At 36.7% G+C, this 24941-nt stretch overlaps 3 protein-coding genes across 3 annotated transcripts; 1 reads left to right on the top strand and 2 right to left on the bottom strand.

The window, feature by feature from the left end:
* Window positions 1–3361: 3361 nt before the first annotated feature.
* LOC102807937 (uncharacterized) lies at window positions 3362–6293 on the bottom strand. The gene is made up of 5 exons (XM_006817995.3): window positions 6205–6293; window positions 5804–5915; window positions 4928–5008; window positions 4289–4342; window positions 3362–3712 (listed from the first exon to the last, which is right to left on the bottom strand). Exons 2-5 carry the CDS (start codon window positions 5907–5909, stop codon window positions 3588–3590), a joined length of 366 nt encoding a protein of 121 aa, XP_006818058.1. The 5' UTR covers window positions 5910–5915; window positions 6205–6293; the 3' UTR covers window positions 3362–3587.
* A 4975-nt stretch (window positions 6294–11268) lies between these two features.
* LOC146733742 (uncharacterized) lies at window positions 11269–17451 on the bottom strand. Its single transcript, XM_085491542.1, has 5 exons — window positions 17322–17451; window positions 17004–17115; window positions 15948–16028; window positions 15675–15716; window positions 11269–11651 (listed from the first exon to the last, which is right to left on the bottom strand). Exons 2-5 carry the CDS (start codon window positions 17107–17109, stop codon window positions 11545–11547), a joined length of 336 nt encoding a protein of 111 aa, XP_085347668.1. The 5' UTR covers window positions 17110–17115; window positions 17322–17451; the 3' UTR covers window positions 11269–11544.
* Window positions 17452–18500: 1049 nt separating this feature from the next.
* On the top strand, window positions 18501–20439 carry LOC144354659 (uncharacterized). The gene has a single exon (XM_078010313.1). It carries the CDS (start codon window positions 18532–18534, stop codon window positions 20437–20439), a length of 1908 nt encoding a protein of 635 aa, XP_077866439.1. The 5' UTR covers window positions 18501–18531.
* Window positions 20440–24941: the final 4502 nt, after the last annotated feature.

Genomic DNA, 24941 nt, shown 5'->3' with positions numbered 1-24941 from the left:
TGGCGGTTTTTCAAATTAATAGTTGCATGACTCTCAATCGTCAAAGCAACTTAACTGGGACCTCTTGTTACGTGTTTTCGGTTCTAAATGTAATATTTTATTTTAATGAGTTAGTTACGTAAAAAGGGCATACGTAACTTCTTTCGACAGAGCAGAGACACGAGGAAAATGTTAATGATTAATTCCAAAAATAACGATACCAAAACCACGTCGGTCCACAGGCGGTCGGTCTGGTATAATTTGACATTTAATTTTCAAAATTAAGTCACAATCAGTGAATGAGCTCGATCTATACGTACCGTAAAAGTGTTCCCACAAAAAATATTTGTACTAAAACGGCCACATGCTCTGAAAAAATAGAACAGAGCTTGACATAAATGAATAATTCAGAAAAAAACGTGTCAAATTTAGTTATAGCCATAAATATTTGGAGGCCAGACGATGAACAATTCGAAAATCAGAATTCACGCGGAAGTCCTTCAGGGCTGAAAATCATCGACCCTACTCTGAATTACTTTATTTCACGACTAACAAAGAAAACTGATTCGCCGTGGACTCAGCTTACTTTTTCTTCTTTCTGAACTGAGGTCAAATCCCCTCCGTTAGTCAAAATATACCGATGTTTTTCAGTGAATAATTTTGAAGCCTGTCACAGAACAAAAAAAGCTAGGTGAATCGAAGCCGGAGATTGGACGGTACGACGACCCTTCAATTAGCGTCAAATATGCTTTGTTACAACATCATTGATTTGCTGAAAGTCACCTGATCGGAGCACGACCTGGGTCACAGAACCATATTTGTCCGTATTATCAACAGGATTTTGCGAGAGAACCACACCCACATTTTCAACCATTTTCAGCGCGGAAGTTGTCAATAAATGTCGAAAATCTCGTGCATTTCATGTATTTGGATAAAATAAATCTAGCGATTACTAAAAATGGTTATTAATATATTCCCCGATGCTCTTGGAATTTTTATTTTTTTGATTTCAAAGTACGAAATGGCTAGTTGAAGTTGTATCGACTTCAAGGCGACTGTTTCACCGCGAACATCCAAGCTCTGTTGTAGTTTCGCGATGTAAAATGAAATATATATAATAAAAACAATTATTTAATTACTTGGGTTTTCAGCCCACAAATTACGGGACATGATCCCCATGAATTACGGTCAATGTTTTGTCTCGGCTGATTGTGATGAATGCCGAACGTCGGGCCCGACGCCCGTCCTAAAATCAGTATGGAGAAACCAACGGGGATCGATTTCCCGAACAAATTATTGGGGCACGGTCGACAGACATTCCAAACAATGGAAATTATCAACGAAAGAGGAGATTTTTCTAGATATACTGTCATGACAAACATGTTAAATTAACAAATACACAAAGAGGTGTAATATTAGGTTTTATTTTAGGCTTAGATTAAATATTTTCTTTCACTCAGCCCATGCATGGAACTGCCATTTAGCTTCATGGTCCTTCAGCTTGTTTTTGCCTTGAGGAAAACAACAATAATTATACAAACCGTAAACACATTGCGAAGACTCAACAGTCGGGAAAGAAAACCCAGACAACCATGTCGTACCATGGAGAGTACGTCCATGGTCGTACTTGTTTTGAAATACATTTTGTATTTCAAGTCAGAGTATTGTTGAAAATAAAATATTCAATCCAAGCCAAATCGAAGTCAAAGGGTCAGATTGCGTGCATATAATTATAGATAGTTAAAACGAAAAGTATTTGAACTTTTGTCGACTGTTCAACATTTATAAAAACCAGTAAGACAATTATAAGACAATGTGAACCTCGGAAATTTTCTGCGAGCGAGCGGGCGGTGATATTTCGGGGTTTTCGCGATCGAAAATAAAGCGGAAATTGTCCAGTCGAATTCAACAAGCGGTCACAAAAACGAGCGGAAAAAAACGAAGTCATTGCTCTTGTTCGCACCACGGTTGCTAAAAAAGAAACCGTGTTCGCACGCTTTCTACGACGTGCCACACGGCTATCAGTTTTACAGTGAACAGTAATCAAAACAAACTTGAAGATATCTTGTGCACACGGCTTAAACCATTTTCTTTATTTGGAATAACTCCGCCTCCACACCATATTAGTAATATGCAAATTACTACGTCACTTTCGCGGGAAGTCATCACGTTGTCGGTTGACACACGGTAGGGCCGTTCTGGGATTTCAAAACATATTTCATCCTGTCTTTAACGTGTATAACATTTAGCCCCGACATTAGAAGGCATTATTTAGTAGCTGGTCGCTAGGCAGACATGTTTCAATAATTATAACTTCATATTTTTCAAAATGTTTAGGCCTAGTTTGAGATTTATTGACCTTGGACTTTTTTTGCGTTTATCTTGAAATTGATTTCTATGTAGTTCTACAGATTCAGTACGCAATTTCTAACAAACGAAAGGTCAGATCGTCACCATTTTTGGTCAACTTTACCGCTATATAGAATACTGGAGGAATGTTCCTGGATTTTTTTCTGTCTGCCTTCGTTTTGATTTTTTGCTTATTTTTATATAGAGACATGTTGTTTTTACTCAGGTATTAACGTCCAAACATTTGAAATAAGGCTACATAAAAACAAATTATAGTTGCAAAAAAACGAAGAACATTGTACATGAAGCACCTCTCTATAATATTTACATAAAAAAATATATTCAGTCGTGCAGCAAATTAATTATTAATTGCGTCATTAACCGTTTTACTCCATTTTCGCGTATTCTTGTGATCACGTGACTTGGTATTTGCATAATTAAAAAAAATTGCCATATTTCCAAAGTTTGAAACAAGATCTTTATTATGGTATATAACATGTATGGGTAAGATGTATGTTTCAGTCTGTAAATTGAGGCCAAAAAATTGAACCAGCGAACGTATGCTAACCCCTTAAGACGTTCTAAGCAATCATATGAAATAATTACAATTTATTATGAAAGGTGCGATATGGATTGACAAACTTTTAATATTGTTCCTTGACTTTTGTATAAGTTGTTGAATTTGTTATGGGTTTGAATTTCGCCGGCGTGTTTATATGTTCGTAATTTGTGTGTAATTAATATTGCATCACACACATCAAGCATTCATTCGATGAAAAAAAAACGTGGTTTTCTAATACGCATGCGCACTGCTATATTGGAACGTACAATAGTACTCACTGCACATGTAGATTAGTGGTTTCCATTATATCGAACGAATACAAACAAATATATGTAGAGCAAATGTAAAATATTTAGTTATATAAAATTTGATCATTAATATGCAATATCAAACAACGATATAAAAATATGTATTCATCCAGATTATAATTTGACGAACTCTGTTCTTCACAAAAAAACAAGCCACAAACAATTTGAGGTTTTTTAATAAATGTATTTAGCAGTATAAGTGAGCTAGAATACAATGACATTTTTCAATATTGTGATAACTGAATCTTACTATTAACAAGCACTTTTGAGTTAGTAATCAATTCAAATAAAGTTACGTGAATATGCAGTTATGAATGATAATTTTGAAATGTATTCGATTATACATTGTTACATCATATGACTGACAAATAATGCTATCAAATTAATAATTATTTATCGGAAGTCCGTTCCCGTGAAAATGATTTCAATTCAAGGACTTCTTCCATGTCCAGGTTGTTAAGTATATTGGTTATCTCTTTCCCAATCTTGTCCTCTTTGCTAGCTTTGCTAGCATCTGCATTTAAAAAAGTATATAAAACACATGAATGAATAGGATTAGTCGACTGGAATTATCAAATTAACTGCAAATGTGAATAACAATGACTTACATGAATACATTAGTTCAGAGAATATTAACATTGGGGGTAAATTTCACAAAAGCAAATCATATCCTAAGGATATACTCGACAGAATGAACATAATTAGACATCTGTAATAGAAGGAAAGGGTTTTATGAAGTTATTAAACTCACTACTATGAATGATGAATGATGAATAACAATTATATATGCGAACACATTTTGTCGGAGATAAATTCTACAAAAAATAAACAAATATATTTCCTAACGAAATGAAATAAATAATCATAATAAATAAATACATCAATAATTAGTAATTAATATGTAGGAATGTGAACTGACTTGTTGTACTTGTATGTGACCAGTATAAACGAAGAAACATTATTTCCAGTCAACTAGAGTGATAACACAATTAGCGAATGTACATAAGAGAAATTTTGAATTTGGGCCAGAACGGATAAATTTATTAATACTATGTTTTCGATTCGTACAAAACAATGGCAACATTCTTACCCTCGATCTCGTCTCGTCTTCCATTTTCTTCATCTAACAAAATTGCATACCATTCTGATAAACGGAAAATAATTTTAATGTCTATGTTTGTACCAGTAAGAGTACTATACAAAATAGTTGTTTTTGTCCCCCCCCCCAAGGTATATAAATATGATGAATTAAGCGATAGTCAAAATTAGTAATTATGTTACCAATACATCTCCGAAATATACATGTTCATTAATAAGGATACTGATAATGTATGATATATATCATGCACATGAAACATGACACTCCGTCATACCGGCTCACAACACTAATATCGAATTCTTGATCCTGTGATGTTACTACGTTTGTAGTGGCTCTTAATATGTTCCAATAATGAACAAATAAAATTTTACACACTGATCTAATACTGTCGAGTCATTCAGTAAGTCATACATATTTATGAATGTTTAATACATGCTTCTAAATAAATAGTTTTTTTTTTGTCCAAGTATTTTTTGACATATAATTGCAAATTAATGATTGTAAAAAAATATTCTTTATAGTTTTGTTTTGAACTTTAGTGAAACCAACAACCGCCAGTGTATTGCACGTTGTTGGGGTCACACGTGAATTGCAATATGTTAATTACTGCAACCAGTGCATACGACTTACCGGGATAGCAATATCCCACGTGGTTATGTTTTACAACACACACCTTTCCCTCTGAACACACAACTCCATGACAAGCATTGCCTGTAACAATACGTGGAGCAAATAATGACAATTATGATTATATTAAAATACAAACAGGTGAACCTGTTATCCATAATTGCTGACGTCATGTGTGTGCCTTAACATAGATTACAACATTGACAATAATTTCAGACACAATCAGTATGACTATTTCCCAAGACATACTAGCAGCAAGTACTCCATTTGCTTTAATGCTATGGGTGTAATAGTACTTTCCAAATAGTTTACGCGTTACATTATCTAGTATTTCAACGTCCCCGAGCCGATATAGCGACTGCAATTCGACAAAATACGATACACTCTAAAACATAATGGATTTCCAAACAAAAAGCGGGTAGGTTAAAACTACGGAGGTGATCTCTGTCATACCGATAAAATGGCGAGTGGGGAACAGACTTGTCTGTAATAATCGTCATATTCTGTGATATCCCTGTAAGTTTTAATTATTAAGTTGAAATCACATCGAATAGTTGCTCTCACCACCAAACTAATTTATAATTTAACAAAAATAGTTTTAATTGAGCGTAAATGTGTAATATTGTGTACCATGCCATATTGTTTCCCTGCTTACTCAACGGCTTTAAGAACACTCATTTCATTAGCTCTGCATGAATACTAAATTATGTATAGTCAGTATGTGAGTGAGTGTCAGGAAACAAAGTTCCATGCGTAGGTGTCACCCTGCCTGTACTTTTAAACCCTGTCTCACAAAGACAGACACTTAAATCAACATTTTATCCAAACGGTATCAGTCTTTGCAATAGAAAACAAACTGGAAAAGATTAAAGTACGTACGCTTATAATTATCCAGAAATTTAGCAAACACTGATTTCTTCAGCGGCAAGGCGGAGTACGTGGAACACAGCAAACAGCTGATTAACGTCACTATGACGAATCTCATCTTGTCCTGTATATACAAACAATATAATCAGTATTTGTACTCAATCCTGTCTGTGTATGCTAAGAGGTTTACACAGAATACAATACAATCGAATCACGGTGGCATCATAATGAGGCTAAGATCAGTGTTTGGATGTTCTTGAAATCTAAGATGTAATTCCTGCACATACAAGAAACAATTTGATTAAATTGAACCTTCTTACTTCAGTCAGTGTGATAAATAGTTGCTTCTAGATTGATAATTTGTAAAATAAAACAACGAATATTTCACAATAACAAATAAAATTCCGACTTACAATGCGATAGTTATGTAAGGAAGGAGAGTCCAGTTACTACCTGTTACAGGATGCGACGACGTCTAAGTACCAACACTATATAAAGGCTGGGGTTGATAAATGTGTGTGTATCATTAATGTGGTACATACATCATGTTTGCGCCTACGTAGCACTGAATTGTCACATATTACGTGATCAATTTGGGCTAATTTATGAGAAGTACCGCGGCCATATGCTTGAAAATAAAATACACTCAACAGATACAAATTTATGATATAAATATGCAATATATGTGTCTTTGTCAATGGCATGAGATCGAATTATGATAGTCCGGGACACTGGGTAAATGCATGGCTTCAGAAAGTTCAGTTTTCAATTTATCGCCTAATTAGTTATAAAAGGTCACCTATTGGTTATAACATGCTGCGCGCCGTACATTCTGACATGATTTGAATGCAAAGAAAGATGTCTTTGTCTGTTGGGTAATATAGTCACCAGGTTCGAAAACTCTGATATTGTGAATTACTCTAGCATTGTGTGTGTTGGATGAAGACAATGTATTACGTATGACGGAATTTATGCAAATGGATATAAGTAGAGATCAGCCGGGGAGACCAGTTACAATCACTGTAAAGTGTTTTTGTATACTAGTCTTCAGTGTGAAATTTAACCTCAGCGATCTGTGACCGATGGCAGTAATGGACCTCGTGTCTAGTGACAAATAACCGATGTAGATTGTCAATTTGTAGTAGCCTCCAGTGCGATACAGTCGTATATTACGAAGAGCATGAAAAAACATTTTTTTACCGTTTGTATGAGATAAAAAAAACTAACAGTGTGCCATAAATTTTGATCGATGCTCTTGGTGTGTGGGATTTCTTCCCAACATACGTTATTAAACACAGGAAAAGTTTTAAAAGTGTGAGATGCAAGCGCAGTGCCGCCTCCGTATGTGACACGCCAATCCACCAACTGTACACAGTTTAGTGTGCATGTAGACGTACTGAAAGTCGTTGTGTGAGAAAATACATATGATATGATGTGATAAATATTAGTGAAATGCGATTACAATCACGTCAAATAAACACAATAGATGCACGCCTTGTTATACCATTACACATTTGTGTAAACTCATGTTTTGTTTGGTACAATCATTCAGGAAGAGTCATACTGAAATTATCGTCAATGATGTAATCTATGATATGACATACAGTAAAGGTAGTGACACGTAGGTTATCTGAATAGAATTTGGCTTGATCAAAACAAAATAATGTACTCTAAATTAGTTAGTTGATTGAGTAGTTTTGGTTGGCGCGTAAATACAACTATGTTGATACCATATAATGTTGCCAGTAGTATATTAAGAAACAAAGCTCTGCAGACTTTCTGGAAAACGTCTGAGACTGTGTGAGATGTGGATAGGACCATGCTGAGGTTAGAAGCCATCAACATCGTCATATCTGGCGACCAGTTGTGATCGGAAATAGAAATGACTTTTCAATACGAGAAACCTATACACATTTACATATTTAGTGCAAAGTAGGTGTACTGTTATATCTAACTTCCAATCTCGGTCATGCTCCAGTTAGTCAAACATTACAAATGTGCAAGACTAATTAATGTACTTGTATTACATAACTGCAATAAAAGAGATAAAATACGTGTAAAATACCGTAAAAACCACTTAGTCAGGAATTAATGGGTAAATGCTATTAGTTATATTCCCTCCATATGCTCTGTAATTGTCTAAGCTTAGTAGTTTATTATCTGCTTCACAAATATTGGGGGTCTGAAATACTGAAACATATAATAAAGGTGATCTGTCAGCTTGGCTGCGAGTTATATTAAATATTCTGACCATTTGGAATGGTTTAATAGTTTAAAACCTATGTATTATTTGTGACTTAACTTACAAGGCATACACGACGAGGCGCGTCTTTCAATCAACATCGTGTATACGTATCATCAGAATTATAAGATGTGAAATTTTAGCGTGAAGAATAATTTCACAATAAGCTCGATTAGAGAGAGATGACTTATAATCTCGATATAAAAGGGGACTTTTGTATTATGTTAAGGACATCACAAATAATGGCTGTGTGGCTCCAAACGATACTAAAACACTGTATACATTCGTTTCCAGTTTTATTGTATGCATTGTTGCACATATAACGTGTATTTGAGTTGAATGTCCAGAAGGAGTGATGTTTCTTGAATGATATAATAGCTATTGTGGTTGGGTGATATTTACCGGTTGCAGTAACTGACATAATGTATTTATTCAGTCAGATCACGTCTGCAGTAGACTGTGGACCCACATCAATCTGAATAAAAATGTCAGTGATTGTATACCACATAATTTGAAGCTGATTTATCACCAGTGGTTATGATTGTCACTATATAGATGTATGACCAGTGAAGGAACTGTGTGTTTTCTCACTTATGTGAACCCTTAGAAGTGTGTGAATGGTGTATGAGCAATGTAGCTACAACTTTTATGAATAAATCCCCGAGAGTATACGCATTATACTTACTATAGAGTTTTCATAGAGGTCAATACAAAACTGTGTAAAGACAGAAAACGCCAAAACTGATATATTTAAATGCCAATTAAAAATGTCACTCAGATGAATATCATTAAACTACAGCAGGGTCTGCGTTAAGATCAAAATTAATTTAGTAAATAGATGTTCACAATATAGCAAATAAGATGAAAAATTTTTGTGACTGATTTTAATTTGTACTTTGCTCCTTGAAGAAAGTAATAAAGGCTATCTATGTGTGTGAGTGTGTGTGTTTTGAAATGTAATCTGCAAGTTATATTTGCGGTAGTTATGAAGTGACTATCCGAACAGAATTTTCTCTTGCAAATGCAAATTATATCAATAGCTTTGAGTTATAGATGAGATTATTTTCCCAATTTTTAACAGGAATATCTATGTTATACTTTACCCACAATCCTTTGCTGGAGACAGACTATATACTATTGATGAATAGTTGATCATCTTGAAAATTGCATTTCCTATATTTGTGAAATTCCTTCATCTGGGAGAATTATGTTGTTTGCCCGCTTTTCCCCTTGTCAATACGTTGAACAGATTAACCCATGTTTCATGCCGATGCTCTGTATCATACGTCAAATGAATGGATGCATGGAATCAAGCAAGGGTCTGCTTAAACAGTTCGAACAGCTGTAGATTTTTTTTATTTCAGTACTAAGCCACATACCGAAGACAATTAGGAATTATGGAAAATCTCCAAAAATGAATCGGCGATTCTTCACGTTTATATTTATGTTACACTAACTCTAATTGAGTGCATGATTAAGAGGCGCCTCCAATTATATATATATATGGATTTTACCGAGGTAAAATACTCAACTTCTCGGTAGAATCCTACAAGGTTTCGTGGGGAGAATGTGTAGATCGAGCTCGCTAATCCGTGGATGATGATAACTCGAGTGTATCCCCTTCAGTCTATGTATAAATTTACCCAATCATGTTACAGTTTTATTTTTGCTTAGAATTTAGTTTCGCTAGTAGCTAATATACCTTTTTTTTCCCTCAAATAACAAATCGGTCACAATAAACTCCATACAAGAAACAGTCATTTCAGCAAAAAATAATTCCAGTTAAAATAAAGAATTTTACAGTAAAGTTTGGAGACCAATCTGAAATGCTGTCATTATATTTGCTGCATAAATGTAGAATCACATTTTGTATTTCTAGAACCACAGCGTTTTTTTACTTGAAGTTTTTTTACTTACACGTGTCACACATTTATATTGATAACTCTTGATATTAGATGAAGAATTGTTATATATTGTAATGTATTTTCCAAACGTATACAAATTAAAGGCATTAAGTTATTATATCATTTCACCTGGTATTCATATCAAGATTTATCCGTGTATAAGAAAGTTTATTGTCAGATTGTTGAATATTCATAACATAATAATTTACCTAGTTTGGCTATGATAATATGGGAGGTGGAAGTGAGTATAATTGGATGCTCGTATAACCTCATTAATATTCATAAAAGTGCTTGTAAACATACTGTTGAAGCGGAGTAGTCGCCACCTACGTATGCGTCAGGTGGCCATAGCGTGTCAGGTTGTTTACAAACAGGCGTCTACCCATGAGCATTTGCGTTCTTAGCGTGTGTTGTTATCATCGCTTGGGACCTAATTCCCGCGCGTGCGCAGGTGACGACCCTCCCGCTTTAAAGAGGGTGTGAGGTGGATGTGTTCTTAGCAACAAAGACAACGTTCATAGTAATGAGCCTGAAAACAACGTTTCTTTGCAACATTACCATAATTGTTAATTATAAAGATTATATAGGGGCATTTTTTATTCATAGCAACAACTCATAACAACCTGTTGAGAACCATATGAATGCATGCAAAGTTTTTGATCGCGAATGTGGAATATTATGTTGATAGCTTGATTATTGGGGTGTCCCTAGCAACAGGGTTCAACAGCATATCGGCTTCAAGTCGATCATTGCTGCTTGCAGCTATATTTTAATATTGTTGTTTGATACTGCATGTTTGTGACTAAATGGTATTACTCTTTACCGTAAACTAACAATGCACAGTATTCCTTTGATGAAAAGTAAAAAACACTAATAGACATGTGCAGCGGTTGTTATTGTGTGTTCGGAAACAATCGGTGCGCATGCGTATTTAAAAAAAATGTTAGCTGTGAATGATTAGCGTTTTTATGATGCGATCGAATAAAACCATAATTGTATTAACAATATTATTGCCTGCCAATGGCGTCTGCTTATTTTCAAGTTCCGGCTCGTGAATTGCGCAACACGCTATTGGGTGGTATTTTGTGCGGGACTGCTGGTCTGCTAATATTATCTAATTAGAGAGAATGTTTTATAAAACTCTGTAACGTACCCATAAGAGTGTGGGGACACTAGTAATCTCACAGTGACCATGGATGTGGGGGAAATATGACCTTCGTGCAAGACATTGAATAAGACGATGTCGACTGTGCTGTGAAATAAAGTCGTCAGGGAGTCAATATGAAGAACCAATCTCATCTGGTAAGAAAAAATAAGGTTACAAACACAAGTTTTATGCAAATATAGTTGATAATATGCAGTCAATGATTGAAAATTAAATGTTATTACAATCACGTCACAGTGTAAGATATAATTGCAAATCGATTCCAAATTTTAACACAAGTTACTATGGCACAAGTTATAGAAATACTCATAAACGTGAATGAAAATACAGTGCATGAGTATGCGATTCTGAATGATATTGGAAATTTCAAATTAGATTTTAGCGTTATAGAAAACTAAGCGATTTTACATTGTTATAGAATGTATTTCAGTTGCATTTGATATTATTTGATGAGTTGTCTTTCTCGTAGCAATGATTTCAATTCTCGGATTTCTTCCATGTCCAGATTGTCGACGATTTTGATCAGATCTTTCTCAATCTTGTTATCCTCTGTATTTAAAAACAATTTAGAACACATAAATGACAAACGCTGTAGAACGAATGTGAATAATCACCTGATGAGAAATTGATTAGGTTTGAACACAGCAAACCAAAATACCATTAAAGCGCGGCAGTCGTCGTGCCGCGTCCTGTTCGATATGGGACTCATAGCGACGTATACAACGCGTGTAAATTACATTGTTTATTTAAATGAAATTCGAACATACGCTGCGCGACGACAACCGCGCTTTAATGGTATTTTTGTGAGTTTCTTTGATGCAAACAGAATACAATGATCCGTGGTTCGGCAGTTTTGAGAGCTTTGCTATACTAGTATTGTAGATAATGTACGTCTAAGTCCGAATGTATTTGTCTATTTGACCGACTTCGCTTTCCCCATTGACGTCACAAGAGATTCGTCACTGGAGGGCGCGAATTATTATTGACTTATTAAGGTAGAGATGCAGTTTATTTGTGAATTTCAATCAAAAATAGTTTTTTTTTCCTTTTTTATTTAGATTTGTATCTAAAGAACATTCTGTGAAAATTTGACCAAAGAATTCTTATTGGACACCATTAAAATTGCTGTTTATTTTCTGGTTAAAAATTAAAAACACTCACACGTGGCAATGTTTATGTCCAATTGCCTAATTTGCATGAGTAATCAAATAACAGGACCTTTGATTGACAATATGCAAATCGAGATTGTACGGGTCATAGTTCATTCAATTTACGCGCATGTGCAATTATTTTCAAATCAGTTCTCGCTCGCTGGCAAATCAAACATTATATTTCCTCAGCGTTTTTTTTCCTAATTTTTATCATTACATTATGCGTGGTGTGAAAAGAAAGAGAGGTAGAAAGAAGATTCAGATGATTTCTATGTCGGAAGAGGCAAAAGCTACACTGAAGGCATCAGCCCACTGAACAAAAAACAAAATCGATGTGAGCGTCCAAACGTGATTTTCCCTGAAGGCGTAAATCTGAGTTACTGATTGACTGAGAGATTTTATTTTTAAATAATTGTTCTCAAAAAATAAACTGAGCATGTGAAGAATAATTTAACATTGTTTACAGTGATAACTGCTCATTGTCGAAACGAAGCTTACCCATTCACGCTAGTCACAAAAAACATCATACTCTTGAATAGGCGTCAATGACTACGGTAAAACTTAGACTCTATTTTAGGCATCAGGAATGATTGAAATGTCCGAAAATGACGCCAAAATACACCTTAAAAGTCCCATTTTATTTTTTTCTAAATCCCATCCCGAATTTACGGCAGAATCTGGTCCCTCAAATAAGGGATACGTGAGCTTTGATTCTAACCGGATATATTGCACTGGGTCGGGGAGATACAAACTTTCGTGTATCTTTTGTTCAATGGATACCTCTACTTCGATCATTCGCAAGTTTTGCTAGGTGGTGCGAGACAGCTTTGTTTGCAACCGGACGAACTCCGTTTAATTCAATGAAGCAAACAACTGACAATGCTAAAATAAATTGCAATGGTACGCAAAAATTAATTGAAAACAAGCAAATAATTTCAATGAAAAATAAATCACCGAGAGAGGCAACTTGATACATTAACAACTCTTTTGACGGGCTGACCGCTTCTCCGCGTCTGATGTTTTGTTTTCCTTGTCATAATACTTACTGATTGATGATTTTGTTTTGATTTTTGAGTTTTTTAGCCTGCAACTCGGCCACGACCTTTGCCTTTTCCGTGAAAAATGGGGAAGTTTACGTCAATTTGACGGACATTCCATTTTTTTTTTAACTAACGAAGCACACTGTTTAGCACTCCTATTTTTTTCATTTGCCGATTTCTATTCAGAAAAATTCGACCGCTCGAAAACGCACCTTAATTTTGCACTCTTAAAACATGTCAGATTTCCAACACTAATTATTTAAAACCAGTCGAAATTTTAAAACTTTTACGTTAGGAGCTGGAGCTCTCTTCTTGCAGGCGACCGTCGCCGGTAGTACAACAGCATGTTTTGTACGTACATCCGTGCGCTGATAAATTGCCTCCTTAAAAAACGAGCAGAATTCAAATATTTCTTTTAACAAATATGTTGCAGTGGGAAAATGGGATTGGAAACGATGAACGAAACTTCTGTGCCTCGCGTTTCGATTCCAGGATTACGCAATTATTCATTATTGTGCGTTCGCTTCCTGGAGTTGGTTCTCAATACTACATAAAAATCATCGAGGATAAATAATTTAATATTCCACTTTGTACTCTTCACGGTAAACCATAGGCTCTGAAATACTCGTAGATTTTTTATTGAAAATACATCGAAGAAGAGCCATGATGTTTTGATCGTAATAAAAGTTCACCTTCCTAGGACCGCCCCTGTTCAATAATTCATGAGATGACGTCATATTTACTGGGCATTGCCACGTGTTTTTACCGACCCCATCAAAACACTGGTATGAATGACGTGTTTCTCATTTATATATTCAAGAGCAGTTGTTCTGGTCCAACGATTTTACATAAAATGTCTATGTCTATACGTTAACTTTCAATTTCAATAGTCTAGAAAGTATGACAAAGCAGTAATTCCCGGTTTATCGCGCAAATATGCAAATTAGCCTTTTTCTCGTCTTCTATTTTTGGTGAATTCTTGGGTTTTAAATTAAAATAGCTGATAGACGCTTTGGCCATTTGCCTCGAAATTTTCACACATTATTGACAAGGTGTTCCCCCTTCAAAATGCGTCCGGACAGTTTATTACGGCGAGTGGAACAAAAATAACAAGTCCGCAATTAACATGGATATATAAATTATGCAAAAATAGAAAAGAGTGAACTTTGAGGTCATGCTGTGCGACTTTGAAAGCCGTTAGAGAGATGAGTGGACGCACTTGAATTAGTAGTATACCAAGGTATCCAGTGATGTAATTTTACCCACAAACGGACTTGAAGTTTTTAAGCTAATTTTTTTAAACCATTTTTGTACAAAAAAGCATATTTTTGACCCAAAAGCAAAAACTCATTCTGGATATTTAAAATAAAGACAAGTTTTACAAAGTTTGTATAATAAGCTTTCAGAAATATATAACATGTTGGATATATAATACCATCTTCATTGTCTAATTACTCAATTAAAAAGCAAGCCAAATAAACTGCATCTCTACCTTAAGTATCACAATTAGAACAGTCACCACTAGAGGGCGCAAAGATGTTTACCCAAATAACTGTATCATGTTCACAATCAATATTATCTTTGGGGCAAGTAAACGACGGAAAAATAGTGGCTTGACTCGATGTAATTGCATCTGACCCGTATAAACGACAAAACAATAGTTGCGTTCACGCACAGCTCCTTAGCACGGGCTAAGAGGTCAAATTCCTTAGTCCGTGTTAAGAAAACGTGCGTGAACGCTTAGCACGGGCTAAGGAATGCTAAGTACGGGTTAATCTGATCCGAATTTAAGACGCGGTCTAGACCCTTAGCACGGGCTAACGAAGTATGCGCGAACGCTTAGCCCATGGCTAAGCGCCCTCTGCGGCGACCTTTGGGTGTGAAAATTGTCCCATGTTCGTATAACGACTCTATTCCACCAGTCATTACTCAGCGCTCGCTTCCACACTAATCCGCGTCGCTGTAGTAGAGCGTACAGCAGCTCCAATTGTAGACAAAATAAATTTGGTTCGCTGTCTACGACATGCATTAATAAAAGTCTGTATTCTGTTACGCCGTTGTATACTGTTTCTGTGCATCCAAATATGTTGGGTCCGTCTTCTCTCGCGTTCCTTGCACGTCGCTTCAAAATTAGAACGAAACATGCCAGCAGCAGAAATAGAACCTCGAGCGTGTCATCCATTTTTTCGTTCGTATATAGCGGCATACCAAAGGTCACCGACTAATGGCACCCCTTAGCCCGTGCTAACGACTGGCCCTCCCTGTGCGTGGACGCAATTGGGTCTAGCCGAAACGCAAATATGCTAGATAAGCCTAAATCAGCTTAAATCTTAGCCCGTACTTCGTGTAACGTGAACACAACTAATATAACAAGTAATTACCTTCGATGGAACCTCGCCCCTTCATCTGTTCCGCAATCTCAGCTGTAAGCAAAACATGTTTCCCGTAATATAGCATGACATTACAAACACATAAATTTAAAAAAAGCTATTGTTTTATATTAAGCATTGATGCGAGGCAATTAATTTATGAGCACCAGGTAAACAATGGATAAATCAGCACAGTGTATTACACGGTGTGCGGGTCACACGTGACCTGGCTTAACAACGTACAATGTGTAAGTACTGGAAATACTAGTAGTACACATCACTCACCGGGGTAGCAATATCCTACGTAATTAGGTTTTTCAACACACACCTTTCCATCGAAGCAAATGACTCCACGACACGCGCTACCTGTAACAAATACGTGAGAGTCTGTTTCATCCTTCAAATGCATTTCAACTGAACAATAACAAGATAAAGTATACCCGTCTAATTATCCATTACAATAGGTCTACGAAATGTAAGGTTGCCCTTTTACCCTCGACATGGATGAACATGTACCTCGTATGTACAAAAGAATACTCCGGGCGGGATTTTGTTTCTAACTTATAAATGAGTCAACAACTTTGATATCCATTGCATAACTAATTTGATGCTCCGTGGTTTAACCACCATTTTGAGTACGTTTCTCTGCTTCTCAATAAATGTTGGCGACAAGACATTATTTTGCAACACTGTACTAATAGCATTGGGGCGTTGACGCTGTTATGGAGTGTAGTTGTTTGACTTATTGCAAGATATAATGTCCCACTATCGTGACTTGAATTCTAAATACTGACTATATTATCGTGGAGCTAAATGGTGGTACCCTTTAAGCAGTTACGTCTTGTCACGTGTTTAACAACAGGTGACACTATTCGCTTTGCACACTCAGAAGAATATACTAATACATATGATAATATTTCTAGAATATTATGTTAATCTTAATTGGAGTGAAGCTATTTACGCTTTGAAAAATGGCTCCCAACTCAACAAATAGTACTGTATTAGATATTTTGCAATGTTCACAATGAATTGTAACTGATTCAAAGACCCGCTTCATTGTCCGCTCACATACACTGAACTGTGTGTGTGCAATAGTCGGTAAGTGGGTGTGTCTCATGGACAGGCAGGGTATGTCATTGGAACTGCGATTTTTTAAATTAAATTCGCTGAGAACAACCAACTTTCAATAACAATCGACATCGGTTAGGAGAGTGTGTGTCTTCACATACCGTGACTGAATGTGTGGATGATTGATGCTACTAGTAATACGAGACAGACGGTCACCTGATTTCAACCTCAAACCAGGCAAATAGTATCACTTAGAAAATGGAAATTACATACGCTTATACTGTTCCAGAAATTTAGCAAACACTGATTTCTTCAGTGGCATGGCGGAGTACATGGAAAACAGCAAACAGCTGATTAACACCAATGTAATAAATCTCATCTTGTTCTGTGTACACAAAAAATATAATCAGTATTTATACTCAATTCTGTCTGAGATGTACACAAAATGCAATACAATACAATCATGCACGGTAATGACGCCATTATGAGGCTAGAATCGCGTTCCTATACTCCTAGAGTATTTCTCTACAATTGTTTTACAACTTTTGACGGAAAGGACTGAACTTAAATAAGGCATATTTGATTACTTACGATTAATACGCTGGGTGTACGTGACGGGCAAGAGAGAGACACTCGAATGATAACTTGTTACAAAGTTTGGTGACGTACAAACACTGTCTGCAGGTAGAGACTTCTGGATGTGTGTAGGTCATGTGACGACTCAAACGGCATTGTACATTCATCAGCCAGGGTTACAGCGTCTATCATGTATTCATATGTCACGTGACCAGAAATATATGACGATTTACGAGAAGTACTGCGCAGTATTTACTGTGCAAGTGGTGTTAATGTAGTAGTCCCATCTACGTGTAGTTTTCATGCAACGCAAAACGTTGTGTTGTGATATTTCAATTTCCAATTTGAAAAACGGATTACACAATTATTATTACATATTGTTATGCTGCACCCGTGCCGCAACATGAATACAAAGAAAGATTCTTCTGTGGTGTGATATTAGAAATAAAATCAGTGACAGCATTGTGTGGGCCGTGCCCCGGGCCGCCGGCGTATTGGTGTTCTCAATTGTTTATTCACGTCACGTATTACGGAGTATTACGGAATTTATGCAAATATGTTATGCCTCGAGAAACAAGAAAAGCATTTGTCAACTCCCCCACCCTATCAATATATATTTAAATGTGCAACGTTCGTATCCATACTTAGACAGACAACATAACCACCCCTTTCGTTGCTACGTGTTCCAAAACCCAGTAGTTATGACCTTGACTAGTCGCGTGGGACCAGTAGCCAAAACGACGCTGTGCAACGGGTGACATTTCTCACTGATAATTGTCGATGTGCACAGATAAGACGAGAAATCTGATTCGCTGTTTATAACTACCACAGTCCCTCTATAGTTCATAGTAAATAGTAAGCCCCGTTGTGTATGTCATGCCGTAAACTTTAGCTTCGTCTTCTGCCAATTTGGGTAGGGATTCCAGGAAAATACATTATTGTTAAGCATTGACGTCACCGTCAAATTTCACAACAATATATTCTTATTTTCGATTTAGTAAATAGTTCCCTATATATCAACGACTTTCGATTTAGCTCCATTTGACTTTTGATGAGACCCAAACCCACGCAAAAATGCGGTCATACTAGTCACTGTATCCAAATAAGGGTATCTTCTTAGTATATACCGCCCACGTGACGTCAACGCGAATCCTTATATAAGATCTTAAAATTCGCTGTGGTCGGATATCATTGTTATCTGCAGTGAATCGGGAATATCTGTACAATGGAAGGCAGGGTGAGGTGGGTATGGGGGCCGCTCACAGCCGGGAAACGCGTGAAAACAGCATCTGTAGACAGAGAAGATGGTAGCTTATCCGCTGTATTGGTGATGTGCTTGTTTATGTCACTGGGGGTTGTACTACACCTCAGTATTTGGATTCCAAACAACATCGATCCAACCACTATCCACGTCATAGTTATCGTTTACTACACGTCTTCTATTCTGCTGACGATACTTTTGATGTGTTGGTACATGGGGAATATCGGGCGTTGGCAGCGAATGGGCATACTACGATGGAGCAATCACAGCGAAACCGACGATATGGACACCTTTCATCAGCAAGGCGTATGTGCGCCAAATTTCAGAAATCAGCTAAAGCAGCTAATGAACTACGTTTCTCTCGTGTGTAGTCGTCGCCACATTCATGTCAACTTGAACTTAATAGGTGTTATCTTCTTCGGAACTGGGACGATTTTGGTAATATTACTTCATATCATTGCAAAAATCCAATGTTTGAGCGATAGTTCTGAAAAGCATTTTCTATGGGAACGTATGATTTTAATTTTAAATGTAATCTCTTTAATACATACCGTAATTCAAATGTGTTTCTTAGTAAAATTACATGGTGCAGTTTTGCAGAATACTCGTTGGTTTCAGTACACACTGTTTTATATAATTGCAACCAATGTGTTGATATATTTATACATATATGTTTGGGAAATCAGCGAAGGCGTGGCCAAAGACGAACAGGGCACATGTGGGCACACAGACACGCTGGAATTGATGATAACAAGAGTAGAAGATGCCATTCTGCCATTCATAACTGAGTTTGCCTTGGTGTCGATTGGCATGCTGTATCAAAAATGGGAAACCCTGGAAGACACATGCGTTACAAATACAAGTCACAATACCGATGATAGCTTTCGGTTATACACTAAATGCTGTCGCATCTGTCGCCATGACAACGAAAAACAAGAATTAGCAAAAGGAGGGGTCAGCGCAACATCGGCACCGGACAACAGTAATAAGACGAATGACCAGACGAAAGATGATGTGCATAGTAACTACGATGCATCTCAGGAACTAGTCAGATCCGTTGATTTCGGTGACTATAGCGTAATTCCATCACAAGACTATTGTCCTACCCGATACGGTACAGTTAACGGCACACCACGCCACCAGAGCCAGTGCTACACTATCGGACTTACAGCAGGTGTGCTCCCTGTTCTCATACTTCTGATTCTTTCGAAGCATTTTTTAAATCACGGAGACAGCGCCCTCTATGTATACTGTTACCTAATTATATTTGACACATCCTTGTTGTTGTGCAATTGGATGGGATTCAAGCTTGTATACCCGCACGTATATCGACAGATATCAGTAACGCGTGTACAGACACTGTTCATTATTTCCATCAATGGGGTTTTCCTATGGTACGTGTTCAAATTCGTGGCTGCGTTTAGGTTTGACTCACCGAGTGGAGTACAACAAGCACTTTCAGCCATACTATGCATTTCCTATGCGACCGTTGCATTGCAGACAATTGTACAGACATCGTTTTTATTGACAGCTTTGAAATACCGCCCTCGACGAGCGGTAAGCTCGCGCGTGTTAAACGAGATTGTCACTTTCATCATCATCGCTAACCTCGGCTTATGGATTTTGGACAGTTTCATAATGAGTGATCCCAATTATTACACAGATCCATTGGAAAATCCCGTTTATAATGATCAAATTTGGTTCATTTCTTCCAATCTTGCTTTACCACTCGCGATATTCTACAGATTCCATGCCTTTGCTGTGGCGTATGAGATATTTGCCAATTTTAACTATAGCATACACAACAATGAGGACAATGACGTCAACGATGACACTGAACATGATAGACATAGCATTCACGATATATTCTGAATATTTTAAAATACTTATTATGAACTGAGCATAGATAAAAACGAAGGAATTTTATTTAAGCTGCATGAGGGCATACTATTATAATGCTGATGACACTGAATGCAATATATATCGCATCTAAAATATAGTCTGAATGTTTTAAAATCGTAACTGATCATCATAGATAAAAACAAAGGAAATTTACGCTGTGCAATGCGCATACAATTTTCAACAAATACAGTTTTTGTTTTATATATGGTAGTTTTCTGTGTTCAGACTAGTCTGACATCTTTATTTAATTGTGAATATGTAGAGAATTTTTTGGTATCGCAGCAATTGGTTGAATGATGTACTGGAAATAGTACGATACTGAGTGGTGGTATCTGAGTAATTAAATTGAAAATAAAATGCCCTTTTCATGTTCTTTTAGTGTCCTGAGCATGTATCATTTATTGTATTATACGGCTACGGTCGGGTACGTCACATTGAAAAACAAAAACACGAGTAAATCTAATGTCTAACGTGTTCCTTAAAAACAAAAACACTATACATGTACTGGTTTGGACTTCAAGTTCTCAATGAGAAAAATGAAAAAAACTTCGTTTTTTGCTTGCTGATGATGTTCACGTTTTGATCCTTAAAATATGTATTCTAAAAAGCAAAAGTTTCGTTTTGTTCCCTGCAGGACACCAATTGGCATGATTAGGATTGGTACCGACAAAGAAGCATTATGACGTTGGCCAGTTCGCCTATTCACACTGAACACAATGACATGACACTGTAATAATTATGTCGGCAAGTTCAACCGCTCCGTAGTGTCATAGTTTAAAAAGGTTATCAAAAAACAAAAACATTATCACGTCGGTTTAAAGTAGTTCACCCCACCCCTGGCTATATCACGCAGTATATGCACCAACCAGGAAATCGGATAAGATCGACCACGGGCCTATATACAGAAAACTACTAGTTTCTAACTTATCAACTTGGTCTGGGTTCTTACCACGCTTCAAATAATAAATCAATTACGGACGTGTACTCGCATAGCGGAAGATTTACTAAGATTGGCCTTTTGACGTGTCGCTTCCAATGTATGTTTTGCAATAGAAATAAAACGTAAAATCAGCTATTGTAGTATATGTTTTAGTACGAATCACATACGGCCCTAAACTCACGCCACGGAATAAATACACTTATTTTCCCTTCGTCATATTACTGCTTGCATGTAAACATAGAAATGTGGTGCTATAGTTAATGGAAATAAAATGGTTTCCCATGTATACTATCAATATGTGTCATGTTTTCCTTATATCTTTATGGTTACAAAAACGTTCGAGTTCGTCTAATCGGAGCGTCAAAAATGAGAAATATCTACGTGTAAATCGCATGCATGATAAACTTAACACTTCGTCCGAGGTGTGATTATTGTTAGAAGCTTGCCATTATTTCCGTGTCTCGGGCGGCCTATGACACAGGAATCCTTCGTCAGCAAGCCGATTAAAGGTGTGATGCTTGCTTAAAGTATTTCTATTACGATTTTTACGCTAAATATGTTCATTATTTCTATTGAACACACATAATTTATTACTGTTAGTTGATACACACAAAAACACTGTATATTTCTAAATCGGTAATCCCAGTAAATGTAATCCAAGCTATACTCATGTTCGGTAAGAATAGTGTAGTAAATGTGTTTAATCACGGCAAAATACGTTTTATACGTTAAACCTTTATTTTGCAATAAACACAAAGCGATAAAAAATGAAGATTCTTTCTCTTTTCTAAGAACAGTATGAGAAATAATTCACACTTTTTCGCTAATAATGGGATTTTCGTTATGTCCAATTAAAACGAAAACAGCCAACCAATGATATTAAGTAATTTATAATGACATGCACACACAAAACATATATAAACCCATTAAGAAAGCGCTTTGGTCATTCTGTGTTGAGATCTCTGCTCAGAATTCTTCGGCTTCGTTTGCTACAGCTCCCGTTTGCTACTCAATCATTCAAGAATTATCATGGCTTTGCGTTCCAGTACTCATACTCGTCGTTCAAGCTCACGCTACCCTGTAACTGATGCTGCTAATGCTAGTGATTTGTGTGCTGTGTTTCAGAGAATTGTCGCTGCCCATCAGCATGCTCTCTGCTGTGATAACTGCTCTCGATGGCAGCACATGTATGATAGTGGTATGAAATGTGATGAGTATAAGCGTTTGGTGAGTGAGGGAATGCAAGGTTTTAGCTGGAGTTGTGGCAAGTGTGGCTCATCAGATGTACCAGTAGTTGTATTTACAGATCCTGACCAACGTGTCGAACAATCTACAGAACCAGTATCGATGGATGTAGCTATGGACACTGACGGGACAATGAACACCCAGACCGACATAGAGATGGATGACACTGACATAGTATTGGAGAAGACACCGGCGACATAGCTTTGGATGTTACTGGCATAACATCACCGGTGAGTCCCTCGCAACAGCCGACTGAATTGACGATGAATTCTTTTAATGGCTCAATACCTTTTACGTGTACCATTGCAGATAATCAACCAAGAGTGGAGCCACAATTAATACCCATATTACCAGACAATATAGAAGTAGTTGACAGACCAGATTATGAAATTATAGAAGGTGGATCCCAACGATCAAAAAAATTATTAGTAGACAAAGAAGGCTATTCCTACACAATTAAATCCGGAGCCAGAAAAAGGGGAAACCTGTGGAGATGCACTGTTCGCAGCAAGACACATACGTGCAATGCCACTGTTGAAGAGGTGAGTGGTGTATTCACTCGATCGCTTACTAACCATTCCCATGCCGCCATTCCAGGTATTGCAAGCAAAGTAAAGATTACGAAGAAAGCTCACAGACTCGCAAAGGAAGATATTTTGAAATCTGTGCCGTCCATAGTAGGACACGTAATGCGTGATCTGCGTGACAAAGACCTCAGTGCTGCCCATCCTGATCCAGTAAACCTCGCGAAGAGTACCAACTACCATCGTCGCCAAAATCTGATAAAATAAGTATAAGTTTTAACGTTAAGTATTAACAATGTTCAAATTTGCTCTGTACGTCTCCAAAATAAAATATTTTTTTTTTGAAAAGTAACAATTCGTGTGCGGTGTTTTTATTACTAGCATAATTTGGCAAAGAATTCTGCTTATGGCCATCGGCCGCTAGAGAGCGCAGCTATGGCTGTGAACGTTCCAATAAAACCGGAACGCTTTGCCAAAATGCGTTGTATTCCAATCGATTAACAATATTCAATATTTTCAGTTTCAGAATTTTAATGTACTGCTTCTTCTCCCCCAGCGAGATACAATGTACTAGTATATGTGTGAGTGTGAGCACACCGGATGAGACAAATGAAAGTATGGAAGATGTACGATAGTCTGTTTTAATGGTCAGCTTAGTTCCGCATATGAAGCATTGCAAACATTTTCCTGTTTGTCGAACACAGTTACAAGTTTAAGGGCTCAAATTTTAGTGAGTACATGTATCAATCCCGTTAAAAAAATAATTAAAACGCCAAAAGTTTATTTCAACGTGACACGAATCGAATCCATCTGTGAATCGTTCTGAAACACTTGGTTTATTCACGGATACTAGTAACCGTGGTTTATAGTATTGGACACTAAAATCGACAACATTCATGCGAATTATTGAAATCAACAACATGTCACTGAATTGGTAGCGTTGCTGGGGATAAAATACTATAACACTTAACAAATTATTAAGTTGAGCTATTCACAGTGAACACAATGACTTAACACTGTAATAGTTTTGAGAGAAAAACATTTACACGTCGGCAAGTTCAAATGTTCACACTGAACACGATGACATAACATTGTAATAGGTAAATGTGATATAATAGTTCACCCCTTCGATATCACGCAGTATATGCACCAACCCGGAAATCGGATAAGATCGACCACGGGCCTATATACAGCAAACTACTAGTTTCTAACTTATTAACTGGGTTTTGGTTCTCACCACGCCTCAAATAATAATTCAATTACAAACGGGAACTTGCATAGCGATTCACAGGCGGTCCTAAACTGACGCCACGGAATAAATACACTTTTTTTCCTTCGTCCTGTTTGCACGTAAACACAGAAATGTGGTGCTAGAGTTATTGGAAATAAAATGGTTTTTCATGTATACTATCAATTTGTGTCATGTTTTTCTTATAATAACTTTATGCTTACAAAAACGTTCGAGTTCGTCTAATCGGAGCGTCAAAAATGTGAAATATCTACGTGTAAATCGCATGCATGATAAACTTAACACTTCGTCCGAGGTGTGATTATTGTTAGAAGCTTGCCATTGTTTCCATGTCACGGGCGGCATATGACACAGGAATCCCTCTTTAGCAAGTCGGTTAAAGGTGTGATGCTTGCTTAAAGTATTTCTATTATGATTTTTACTCCAAATACGTCATTTATTTCTATTGAAACACATAATTTATTACTGTTGGTTGATACACACAAAAACACAGGTACTCATGATATTACCTGGT

The sequence above is a fragment of the Saccoglossus kowalevskii genome, chromosome 16, assembly GCF_978046115.1.
Source record: "Saccoglossus kowalevskii chromosome 16, keSacKowa6.1, whole genome shotgun sequence".
Classification (NCBI taxonomy): domain Eukaryota; kingdom Metazoa; phylum Hemichordata; class Enteropneusta; family Harrimaniidae; genus Saccoglossus; species Saccoglossus kowalevskii.
This window is presented reverse-complemented; position numbering and strand designations above follow the sequence as displayed.